This window comes from Erigeron canadensis, chromosome 7 (assembly GCF_010389155.1).
Source record: "Erigeron canadensis isolate Cc75 chromosome 7, C_canadensis_v1, whole genome shotgun sequence".
Classification (NCBI taxonomy): Eukaryota; Viridiplantae; Streptophyta; class Magnoliopsida; order Asterales; family Asteraceae; genus Erigeron; species Erigeron canadensis.
Window position 1 is genome coordinate 35,852,079 of NC_057767.1, and position 12,785 is coordinate 35,864,863.

General features: G+C 30.2%; 2 protein-coding genes across 3 annotated transcripts; both read right to left on the minus strand.

The window, feature by feature from the left end:
- Positions 1–297: 297 nt before the first annotated feature.
- LOC122607475 (rRNA-processing protein FYV7) lies at positions 298–3,857 on the minus strand. The gene is made up of 3 exons (XM_043780452.1): positions 3,628–3,857; positions 1,143–1,252; positions 298–773 (listed from the first exon to the last, which is right to left on the minus strand). The coding sequence occupies exons 1-3, from the start codon at positions 3,785–3,787 to the stop codon at positions 483–485; spliced, it is 561 nt and encodes a 186-aa protein (XP_043636387.1). The 5' UTR covers positions 3,788–3,857; the 3' UTR covers positions 298–482.
- Positions 3,858–6,997: 3,140 nt separating this feature from the next.
- Positions 6,998–8,791, minus strand: LOC122607448 (bidirectional sugar transporter SWEET9-like). 2 transcript variants are annotated; one of them, XM_043780424.1, is made up of 6 exons: positions 8,707–8,791; positions 8,559–8,595; positions 8,177–8,390; positions 7,898–8,062; positions 7,678–7,797; positions 6,998–7,577 (listed from the first exon to the last, which is right to left on the minus strand). In XM_043780424.1, the coding sequence occupies exons 1-6, from the start codon at positions 8,750–8,752 to the stop codon at positions 7,227–7,229; spliced, it is 933 nt and encodes a 310-aa protein (XP_043636359.1). In that variant the 5' UTR covers positions 8,753–8,791; the 3' UTR covers positions 6,998–7,226. The 2 variants fall into 2 exon arrangements, with proteins under 2 accessions (XP_043636359.1, XP_043636358.1); XM_043780423.1 differs by lacking the exon at positions 8,707–8,791 and having other exon boundaries at positions 8,559–8,647.
- Between the last annotated feature and the right edge of the window lie 3,994 nt (positions 8,792–12,785).

Sequence of the window (12,785 nt, forward strand, 5' to 3'; positions counted from 1 at the left end):
GCAAAGCTTGGCCTCGCATCCAAGTCTTCAAATCTACCACTCAATCAACAGATCCGACACCAAAGCTTGCTTCAGGCCGATGACAAAAAAAATAGTATCTTGCAATCGCTTTACTTTAAAACACAAAGTATTCTCCTACCAAAGCTATTTAATGACAAAGTAAAGAATGCTGAGAACAAGAACAAGTATCAGTTCAGATTTATTTTACTACAAATGTAAAGACCTGATAAAAAACAAAAGCGCCTTATCAAGGTCTACAATCTTTTGTAATTCATGACGATGAGTAAACAATTGAAGTGTGTAGTCACATTGAACTTCTAATTAAAGATCTCAAAAAGAACTTATACAAAAGTGTTAGATTAAAGATGAGGAGAGATACCAAAGGGCTGGTAAAGTATATGGGTTAAAAGCATCATTAATGACAAAACTTTAGAGCATTACAAGAAAAAACACTACAGTAGATACAAGAAATGGATTCCCATTTAATCTTTTGAGCCTGTGATTGTCTGCAACAGATGTTCAATCCTGTACTTCATTATTGGTTGACCTGATCTTGTTCTCTTGAACATATTTTCTCTCCGAGCTTTACGACGAGCTTCTGATATTTCTTTCTCCTCTTTTTTTGCTTTTAATATAGCCTCCTTTTCCATTCTCGCCTTCTCTTCCTCTTCTCGCTTCTTATTATATATTGCATCTAAACTGTACTCCGTCTTCTTCCCTTGTTTCTGCTTCCATTGGCGTGTCTTGCCACCTTCCCTATTTTGACTTCCATCCTGTATAACAAATTCATCGTGACTTTTTAAGAGCTTCTTGATACAAGATGAAACATGCAAGATTCAGAGTTCAAATCAATATCTATGTAAGATTGGCGGGTTGGGTAATGGGCCAAAAGGGTTATGTCAGAGAATGAATTCACCCAACAGACTTCATGTCTTAAAATTAAAAATCATTTTTGGTTAATAATAGTAGAATATGACTGGTTGGTAATGTCATATTATACATAACAGTCCAAATTTTTTCATCAAGATAAAACAGAATCAGATCAACCCATTCATAAATTAATGGGTTTATATCGACACCTTTAACAATCGTAGAATATAAAGCATACAAAGAACCTCAGGTTACAAGGCTAAGAGTCCAACCTCTATGAGTTTTGTAGCTTGGGAAGAACTTTCCCCTTGGTTTGGTTGCTTCTGTATCTTCTTGTACTTGCTGACGTATTTTGCATTTTTGTAGAACTCCCTTCGCTTCTCTATGTTGATTAAAATTCGTAAAACTCAGGTATATGATATAGGGAACACATAAGAAGAGACGGTAGAATCAAATAGCATAGACAAATTTATCTGACATATTTAGGAAGTTCCATTCTACATTAAAGTTAGAGCTCTAACTATGAAATTAGGAGGCACTTCGGATGTATGATGACCATTCCAAACAGGGGCTGGACTACATGATAACTATAAATCTATAATGGACTATAAAATGTGTCTAAACTTTCATGGAATGCTAATATGAAGGTATTGAACACACAACATTCATGTTAAACCGAAACTCATAACTTGATGGATATATTTTTTTGTTTTTGTGAAAAGAAATTTATGTAAGCTTGCAATCATTAATCACCTCTTGTTTGACTAAGTTAACTTTAACCTTTCCCAAAGCTTCCCATGATAGCATGTTACTACACTACGAGACAAACTTTTACTGTCAAAAACTAATACCAAGAATTGTCTTCGAAAAAAGCATTAGCAAGCAGTTACAGAATTATGGTTGTGAAATCCTGTACTTTACATAAAAAATCAACATAAAACTGCATAACAACCCTAAAGACTCTGCCTCAAAACTAGCATTTACTGTAAACCAGTATCATCATTGTCTCTATCATTAACTATAAACTAGCAACTCTACTATCCACATAAATCAATCATTATTAAACAAATTACTCTCATTAGGATTTGGATCCTCTCATGATGAAGAAAACATGTAAGGTTATACTTCCTAACCAACAAAATGAACGAGTCCTCTATTCTGAGGGAAAACTCGGGTCTCCAATATATTTTGTGAGGGTAAAAACCTCTCATGTGGCTCAAGGAAGGGAGAACCGTAAGCCTTCTCATCGGGTCACAAATGATTAAAACAATTTTAAATAAACTTAAGATGCACCACCAATGTCTGGGAGTAAATCGTATTACGAATATTAAGGTTGGGATATATAAATGCCAACACAAACCTACTGACCTACACACAAAACAAATTTGCCATTTTTTTGGGTAAATGGTTACCCGGTAAAGATAACAAATTGCCAATTGGCATATGTATAGAAAGGAGATAACACAGATTTCCACTTTCCAGTCAAAGGAACAAGAAACTACAAACTTATAAGACCATTTAGTACATAGACTTCTGTATTAGAATAGATGGTATTCATGTTTCCATTTCTTGTCATATACACAATCCATAAACTTTTACTAGCTTCTATCAGTCAAGCCCTTACCTTTTTCACGCCTCCAGTCTAAGGCACGATAAAGGGGTGTTCACCTCAGTTGTACGTTAAGTCCTTAACCCAATATATGACACCTACATTTACACTATAAAACCCCTTGTAGTTTTCATGGTCTACATAATAGCCATAATCGATACATAGCAGGAATGTAAGCAACTATTGACCACATAATCACATAGCTGATAGCTGTCGTTATTTTTGTTTACGAGAAATATTTTATGCTTACAATCACTAAACCTCTTTGATTGACCAAGTTAATTTACAACTCTCACGGTCCTACATTACTTTACCGCTAACGTTAAAACTTATCTACCCAGAACTGCATTCAACAGAAAAGAATCATTAAGCAGCTACAAACTTATGCTTTTGAAATCCCTCCAGAAGTCGTATCAAAATTCTACAGGATAATATACCCAACCTACAAAATCTCAAAACTACAAATTATTCACATCAGTTCTCTAGTAAACTTAACAATTTTAAAGACTTAACATACTACTCTGGCTTACTCCTTACATAAAAACTTATAGCCTTATCCATCAAATAACGAGTCTCTGCATATACCACTCTCAGATACTAAAACACAGGACAAACTTTCTTCAACGTTACATTATACTATACATTACTCATATAAACAAAAGGGGTTCATTTTTTTTTCTTGTTTGTCATACTTTTTCATTTATTTCTTTTATTCACCTTATTCATGGTTTCGTGTCCCTTCGCGTATTTTTCTAACCATAAAGAAGCTTTTCATGAATTCTTACTGTTAACATCAAAATAAGCAATTCAATTCCCAAAAGCCTCAATATAACTAACTTCACACATAAATTAAACATTTTTACACATAAATTAAACATCTTTATACAAAACCCATCATTCTTAACATCCATTTTACCTACAATATTGCCTAAACTAAACAAATAAACATCTTTTTATCAATAACAACAACCAAATTATAAAAAAAAACAACTATAAAACAAGATATATAAAAAATTGCCCAACTCAAATTACTTCCCTAAAAACATCTAAAATCACAAATTCTATAAAAAAAAACTACTTTTTTTTATATAATATATATATGTATGTATATATACAAAATAAAAGTAGAAAAAATGAAAGAAACATACTAATTATAGCAGGATTATATCCATCATTCATGGATTTAGCATTTGCAAATGCATCAAGTGAAAGCCCACCAACACCACCCCCTAATCTTTTTTTGTTCTTCAATATCATCTTCTTGTTTCCGCCATTATAATTATTAGGGTTTCCAACATTACTTTTCATCTTTGCAAAATCTCTAATCTATGTTTGACTACCCAGAAAAGTCAATACACATACATAGTTTAAGGAAGGATGTTTTTCTTTTGTCTCCAGGGAATTTTGTTTTATGGGCTGGGCTAGGTTTTTGTTGTGATTTGGGCTTATAGGGCCGCTAGACGATAATATTGTATTTTCTTTCTCAAGGTTTGGAATTATATTTTCTCGAAGTTTAGAATCTTCCGCAAGCAAAAATCTAGGGGTCATAGATACATGAATATATCGGTTAGATTACTGGTATGCTTGGGAAAAGTGGTTGTAGCTGGTAGTTGTAGTTTAAATAAAGCTGTTAGATATAACTTTTATTTTTTTAAAAATGTTTGGTATGATAGTTGTAACTACAACTTCAATAAGTATTTGTATAACTATTAGAGATTAAAAGCTTCATAAAAAAGTTAAAGTTTTTAAAACGCTATTTCAAGTAGCGTTTCATTTTTGGAGCTTTTTCTTTTAAATAAAAACTAAAACTAGTTGTATCCAAACAAAACTAGTAACACTTTAGAAGCTTTTAATTTAAAATAAAAAGTTAAAGTTTCTAAAAAGCTTTTGAAAAGTTTATATCAAACATAACCTGCATATAAATGATTAAAAAGCTCGTTATTTTGAAATGGGTAGTAATCCTTATACAACATATTTTTACCATATAACATTAAACAGTTGTATTATATACCGTTTATGGGAAAAAATAAATGTGTAGGGTTTATTTTCATTTTGAAATAGAATTCTTATCGGGATGTCATTTTAAATATACTTTTAATAACGATCAAGATGGCCAATCTATTATATAAATAAAGAAAGATTTTGTGTACATCATTATTTTAAAAAAAACTTAGTTGGTATTTTTAAAAATTTTCTTATAACTTTTTTCTTTTTCCCTTAAATGATTTATGACTTCATTTATTAGTTTATTTTTTGATTTTTTATTTCTTCACTAATATACAAGAAATTGGATATAATAATTAGTATATGCATTATTCACAAATGTTAATTATAGTACGTTTTACATCATAAATAACTTTCTTGTTAGCTGTTCAAAATAAATAAATTCATATTTACTAATTCAATATAATTAAAATACGTTAAAACTTTAAGAAATAGCCAAGCAATTTCATTTTTAAAATATTTCAATATTAATACTTATAAGATGTATAATATTTATTATGTGCATATTTAGAGTAATAAATTGACGAAAATTCTTTTCTCATTAAAAATATAAAAAGTTTATAAATTATAATTTCAGTCTATGTTGTTATGCGTTTGTAAAAATATGACATTTTAGTATAATAAACAAAGTTGTATAACTTTTTGAAGCTTTTCTTTAATTTTTTTTATTTTGAATGAATTATCATTATATTATTTTAAACGAATTATATATTAATAAATATGCAAATGAGTTATATGTTTTCTTTTAAGTCATATATATCTTTTATTATTGCACTACATAACAAACATTTTTCAACTTATCAAAATAAAATTTCCTTGATTTGCCTGTGTAATACGCGGGTGACTAAGCTAGTTAGTTAACATAGTAAGATTTTTTAAGAGCTCTCAACTTCAAATCTCGTTATGTCTCACTTTGGGTGACCAAACAATGGTTCGGCAAAAAAAGAAAAAACTCGTTTTTCTCAAATAGCCTATATGAGAATAAGGTTTATCTATTCTGTCTTTTTTCATATCTTAAATATATAATATAATTTTTTTGAAATCTCCATTGAGGAACAACTATAGATACCAATATCGTTCAAAACGAGATATAAAAGAGATAAAATAAATGTAATATTTTTATTGAAAAATTTTGTGACGAAAACATGTAAAACACTGAAACCTTAGATTTAGCTATAAGTAAACTTTTTAGCCCATTTTATCTAGATTTTCATGACATGATTGTATATTTTAATATCATGACCCTAAAATAAGATAAAAGGAAGAAGCTGTTCCGTGTCGTTTTTTACGAGTTTTGAGTCCAATACTTTCACGGTGTATGGAAAGGTTAAGATGTAGGCAGACTTTACTTCTATTTAAGTAGAGACATTGTTTTGGTAGAAAAGGTCCTCCAACCTTTGTATGAGATGAGAATCGAACCCATGACTTCTGTCTTCAGAGGCCAAAGTATTTACTATTGATCCAACGATGATGTTTACTCTAAAATAAGATACTAAATACTAATTATTTCAAAGATTATGTACAAAAGTAAAGGTTGTCATGGCTCTCTTTGCTATAACACAAATATAAACATTAATTATATCTCTTTGTCACGTCAGTGAAAGATGATCAAGTCGTCAGAAAATCAGTCTTTCAATTATGAAAAGTGTAATTCTTGGCAGCTTATATTGTTTTGTGTAGCTTTAAAATTTGTAAGTTCTTTCAACTAATGCAAATAAAAATAAAAATATGAGGGAGTTTTTTTTCCCTTTATTACATGCCAAAAGGTGAATTCATGGTCACACAAATTTCTTGTTTATGCAAGAATATATATTGATGATGACTTGTAACGAAAATTGCTTGGTGACATTTCATGATATCAACTTTTGATGGGTTTTTCATTTTTATTTTTATGTATATAACTTTATTAGAGGATGCATAACTCGATATTTTTGTGAAACAAACAAGTTAATTCATGTCGATATCTTACCATATTACATGTTCATATTAGTCATAAATAGCATGTGTGTATTCTGGGGTGCATTCTAATGTGCTTTCATTTAACAAGTTTCTAAACACATTGCATGTCTTATTATCATATTTATTATTTAAAAAAAAAAAAAACCTGTTGTTGATTATCAAGACATTGTTAATAAAGATATAAGAAGAATAACTTCATTAACCAAAATCAATGCTAATTGTCATCTTGTATAATGGTTCTTCAATGACAATGTATTGAAAACCAAGCTTCATACAAAGAACATTGAATTTATTTTCATACATATAATTAATTAATTGTCATTCAGTTTAAAGTTATAAATCGTCCTTATGAGTTTAGATAACGTAAGTATCTAAAGCAAAGTACAAGTGATTCACACCAATTTTAGTTTTAAAAGGAATATTATGTCAAAGAGATCGAACATCCAGATATTTTGGTCCAACAAGTGATTAGCTAATACAGATTTCCACTAATAGATGTGTATCATCTTGGTTATAAGTTGCATGATAATGAGATAAAATAGTAAATTCAAAAAATCATTCTAAATAAATCTTTTATTCATTTTTTTCAAAATATAAAAGAACAAAAAAACAATCGAAAAAACATCCATACGACATTCCTCCCCCTATCTGGATGGTTTTGTTTTTGATTTCCCGTTCCCGGATGGGTAGATGTGGGCTTTGGAAGATAATTCCACTGCTTACCCACCCGGGATACGTAAAAGGTTCTTGCTTTGTTCTAATGTCCATTCTCCACACAATAGTTCTACTTAACGATAGAGGGTAGAATGGTCTTGTCATCTAAATCTACATAGACTATAGCCACGTCTTCTTTTTTATCACTATCAACTTCCTCTCCGACTACCGGCTTGTCTTGAACTTCCACTGTTACCCCTTGCTCAGCTCCGGCTTTGTCTTGAATTTCCAATTTTACCCCTAAATCCACCTTAGCCTTTTCTTGCATTTCCAAGATTGCCCCTAAGTCTACCACAGTTGGTGCTGGCCCATTTTGTGGTTGAACCATTGGTTTCACTAGCCCATGTCCACCTCTGTCTTTGTAGATCATATATAAGATCATTTGTGCTATTCCAAAAATGAACCCTAACACATTTGGAGTCTACACAAAAGAAAAAGAGGAAAAAAATATCATTCATTTGAACAAAAGAATTTTTTGTAACAACAATAAATAAAATGTGCATAAAAAACTTGAAACTTACTGCTACATAATAATCTTTGATTAAGAGGCCATAAAAGAACCACATAACAGCACAAAGCGTCAGGAAGAACGACAAAGAGAAAGGCATGTACTCTACGCTCTTCGTCTTTATAACCAATCTCTGAAAACACACGAAAAAAATAAACAAAGTGTTACATTAACTAACATAATTACTTAATAAATGTTTCATGAATTTTGGTAACAAAGAAGTTTATTCTTACCATAATACTAAGAGGAGCAGCGAAAACGCAAACTGAAAACACGGCACAGATCCAACCAACAACAGCGACTCGTTCAGGCCCATTTTTAGTTAAAAAAAGTGTTGTAAGAACTATCAACCCATATGATACTATGTTGAATATTGCAAGCAGCTTTACTGTGGATATCTACAAAGGTGACATAAATTAGGATTCACTTTGTTCTGAAATTGGAAATTATATTAAACCATGTTAAGGAAAAAAAAAAAAACAGATTTGGGTGAAAACGTATTTATAAATTACCAGAGACTCTTTAGTGGCGTAAATGAGAAACAAAACAATGTAAACTGTTTCAATGACGCAACCAATGGAGTTGATGGTGATGATCATCATGCCATTTTCGGTCTTGAGAAAGCCATAGTACAAAAGTAACATGCAACTGAATAATGCGACCGAGTATGGTACTGACTGAAACCCTTCGGTTGATTTCTTCTTGTAGATCCTATAGAAAGTTGGCCTGAAAATTAAAACAAGAGTTTGTTAAGTAATTTTCTAAAACAGCAACACAACATGAACAAATTGTAAGATATGAGACTTTTTTCTACTATAAGGCAAATAAGTTTAGTTTAGGCTAGTTCATATATGTATTAGTAGTTTGTAGAAAGGCGAAAGAAAGATAACTTACAACGGCGCTAAGAATACACAGAACGAGATGATGTTGCCTATTGAAAACAAGGAGAAACAAAAAAAAATAAAATGAGATTCAAGATTCATTGAACTATTGAATCAATTTGTGACAAACATCAATAAATGAGAAAGTTGAACATATATACCAAGAATGCCAAAAATAGAAGGCAAGAGATGAGCAGGGAGAGCCATTGTTGGTGGGGTGATGAAGCTCTCTTTGATGTCAAATGATTGAATGGAAGGAGCTTATGGTAAACATCTCACAAAACCAACATATATATAGGTCTCCCAAAAAGCAAAAAATAATGCAATTTGATGTGCTTTTCTCATGTGTACTCTATATTGCTTCCACAACTCTTGTTTTTTTGTAAATTAGTTAATGATTGCTAATCACATTAGTTATGATCTTAATTGTACGTAGAAACCGTGTTCAAATAATAATGTATGCTTTGTTTTGATGGTTAATTTCTTCTAACCTCTTAAGAGTGTCTAGTGGTCAGAAAAATTGATGTCTTCATAAGAGATTTCATGTTCGAACTTTATTAAAAAAACCTTCAGAAAAATTGACGTCTTCATAAGAGATTTCATACCGGTTACATCTAAAGTTTGTCTTAATTGGATAAACTGAACTGAAAAAATCTTCTTATTTTTTGCATTTTAGATGACCTTTTATATCTAATTATAAAAACATATATATGCAGTATTAATTTTATTCTTAGTCTAAGAATAAACTTAGTTAAAAATCTGATAATTGTTGATAGCTTGCATATGAAAAAAGGTTATGGATTCTACGACTTCATATAGCAAAAACAATATTTATTCTCATGTAAGCTGCTGGTATAACATATCATTCAATTCATAGAAAAAAGTTCAATCAATGCATTGAGAGTTTATCAAAAGATTAGTGAGATCAAATATATATGTTTTGACACGAAAATCATCTTATTTTGGTTAATTAATTATGATTGATTAATTTAAAGATTCAAATCATCATTAAAGTTAACTATATATTCAAGAAACGTTTTAGTTATATATATACGTCTTATTGTTCAAATAATTATATATATGTATGAAGATATATACATGCATAATCAAACCAAATCTTCACATAATGTACATGAAACAGAGCTTTATTTCACTTGACGCTGTTGATGATAGATCATCATTTGTGCATAACATGTGAAAAACGAGCTTCAACATAAAAAAAGACGCGAACATTTTATACCTTTATTGTCACTTCATAATTATATTAGCTTTTACGTTTAAAAATCCTTTAATTTACTTACCTTGCTGTCTATTTTAAAATCTTAAGCTAACTTGTGAATTTTGTTTTGAGTATGTACAATTATATAAGCACTATATTGAGATATTTTGTACGTGAATCAACTAGAATGAAAATGTATAATATAAAAAAAAAATAATGAAAAAGATAATAAATATTTGTAAAAAAAAAATAAAATAAATTCTGTCATTTGATACAAGCAGAAAATAAATATGATAGATATATAACATTTTAATAATAATTAAATTTTAATACATATATATAACCTTTATAAAAGAATTCCATTCTTAATTATTAATTCTCTACAATTTATAGAGAATGAAGGAAATGAACTCGATTTTTACTTCTCCATTTTCTTTCTCGTTTTCGTTATAATCAAACAGATGAAGTATTTTTCATTTTCTTTTCTTCTTTTCCATTTCATTGTACCAAACATCCTTTAAAGCGCTAGCAATGGTCCGTCTTAGCTTCGTGTGTGTGTCTCGTACTCTCGTGGTGGGTTCATTCATGGTGCCTATCTCTGATTGAACGAGTTTTTGGTGTGTCTGTTCTATATATGTGTGGATACTTGTGTATACATATACTAGCCTTGTACCCGTGCGATGCAGCAAGACATAGGAAAAAAACGCTGGTTAAGTAGTTACCGTGTTATTACATGAATGTATGATTTAACTCAAGTGTTTCTTATCGCCGTTGTTGTTTTAGAGTGAGCGTTTTTTATATTGATTGATTATTAAATTCGGTAACGCGTGTGTGTTTTTTTGGTATATTATGTGAGTAACTTAAGGGAAGGAAAGGGACAAGCGTAAAGTTTTTTTTAGGGTATTTTTGGAATTTCAGGAATAAAGTGTTTGATGGTAATATAGATTAAAAGGGTAAATTAGAAATTTTAAAGGTAAAATATTAAATTTTAGGGGATAGTTTATTTATATAGATAGTATAGATTTTTTTAGTAAATCTACAAGAATTAGACAAAAAAAAAATAAAAATTCACAAGCAAAATGGAAGATGTCAATAAACTTAAAAAACATATGAGAATGTATTTCTTTTTTGACATACTTGTAATAAAAACAAAAAGTTCATTAGAAAATTCACATCAACCAAACATGATTGGATGTAACAATCAATTTAATGACCTTAATTGATTATTTAATTACTTACTTCATTGTAATGTATAAATTTATACTTTATTAATCCTCAATTGTCTGGAAAGTCTAGTAAATTTTATCCTTTCGCATCGTTACACAATATATGGTAGCAAAATCTGGTTTAGACAATCGAATATAACTACTATTAAGTCAGGATCTCACCATTGGAGTATGAAAAATCTTGTTTATATTTGAATGTCATCCGTAAAGAAATTCAATGAACTAAGTTTAGGGACTAATTGACATATTGATATATATTTTTATTTAATTTAATTTGTTCTTTAATATATTTGTAGGTTTAATTTGTAGGATGAGTGATTACTAATATTGACCAGCTAGCTTTTAAATTTGGAAAACAGTGATTATACACTGATTCAAATTCACGTAATTTCAGACGGTAAAACTATACGTGTTCCAAAATGATTTCACAAACATAAGATTCATAAAAACCCTTTGTATTTCTCTTTGCTAAATTTAGTTAACTTGTTCACAACACGTATACATATGTAGTTATGTACAACAACTTAGCAACTCCCAATCATTCTTGTATATGTCAATTACACCTAACCTTTATATGCGTACAAATGCTCGTATAACAAGCTACACACGACTAATTAAAGACGACCACAAGCTAGCGGTGGCTCGGCTACATGGCGTTCCTCGCTTGATGATGACCCAGCCATTCGGTACCATGAATGATGATGACATCAAGTGGTCTCGAACCGATGGATGTATGAACGACTCGATTATATGGGTCGGGCCCCACGTTATAGAAAATGGTTACGTTTTTGACATCAAACATAAGAAAAAGGAAGTCCACTTGTACATTGTATGCCTGACGCAAACGCCAGCCTTCGCTTTTGCTTTTTTTGGGGTTTCTTCTTTCATCTTCTCTTCGTCATTCACTAATTAAATCTTTCTTTTTCATGTACGATTTTCAATCAAATATAGGTGTTTGATTTGTATATAAAGCATGACATATATACTTCCTGACAAAGTAAAACAAGTTATGTTTGTTGCGTTTCGATAGAATATTATACTTGAACAAAACATCTAGTATAGTATCTTTATATTAATTACATTGACTAAACCATAATCAAATGAACTACTATGACTTTTAACCCTATATCTCAAATTAATTGTTTGACAGCACTAATTTGTTTAGATACCCTCTTAATTAAGAGCTATCATCACCAATGGGTATTTAGCCCAACGATTGAAGGGGAGGTGCAGGCCTTGGGTTCGAGTCTGATTTTTGGAGGTTCGTCCCTGCCCTTCGATAGGAAAATAGTTGCGCTTGATGTAGAGCAGATCTGTGACGTAACACTCCAAACTTACTGTTAAAATAAACTAAGAGCTATATATCATCAATATAATGAATGCTTAATTAAGAATGGATAAATCATATAATAAGATTATCCGGCCATATCATATAATTTTATATCCGTCTCCTACTTATATCCATAATTTTTTTAAGTTTTACCCTGATTAGTTTTATTAATAGACCCTCAATAATCTACCATACAAATGTAGTTCATATATTGATGGTATGACACGAATTTTTATATATTGTATATATAGAATAGTATTACAGAAAATTTTGGTTGATATTTCGGATGTTATTTACCAAACACCAATTTTCATTTGACTTCTAACACGAAATTAATGGGACAAGTGTTCGATCTATGTATACATGAACATTATTGAGATCATCATTCCACATGACACGAAATTAAAAGTATACCCTAACCAAAAATATATATTTATGTAAAAAATGTATACCCGTAGTTCATCA

Bases quoted from the DNA above. Each gene is read 5' to 3' on its own strand.
- LOC122607448 (XM_043780423.1), bottom strand. From the start codon at position 8,647: ATGAATCTTGAATCTCATTTTATTTTTTTTTGTTTCTCCTTGTTTTCA. The intron at 8,391-8,558 runs GTAAGTTATCTT...TTTAATTTTCAG, and splicing joins TGTGTATTCTTAGCGCCGTT to GCCAACTTTCTATAGGATCT. The intron at 7,798-7,897 runs GTAAGAATAAAC...GTGTGTTTTCAG, and splicing joins CTGCTCCTCTTAGTATTATG to AGATTGGTTATAAAGACGAA.
- LOC122607475 (XM_043780452.1), bottom strand. From the start codon at position 3,787: ATGAAAAGTAATGTTGGAAACCCTAATAATTATAATGGCGGAAACAAG. The intron at 1,253-3,627 runs GTATGTTTCTTT...TAATCAACATAG, and splicing joins ATATAATCCTGCTATAATTA to AGAAGCGAAGGGAGTTCTAC. The intron at 774-1,142 runs GTTGGACTCTTA...TTTGTTATACAG, and splicing joins AAGCTACAAAACTCATAGAG to GATGGAAGTCAAAATAGGGA.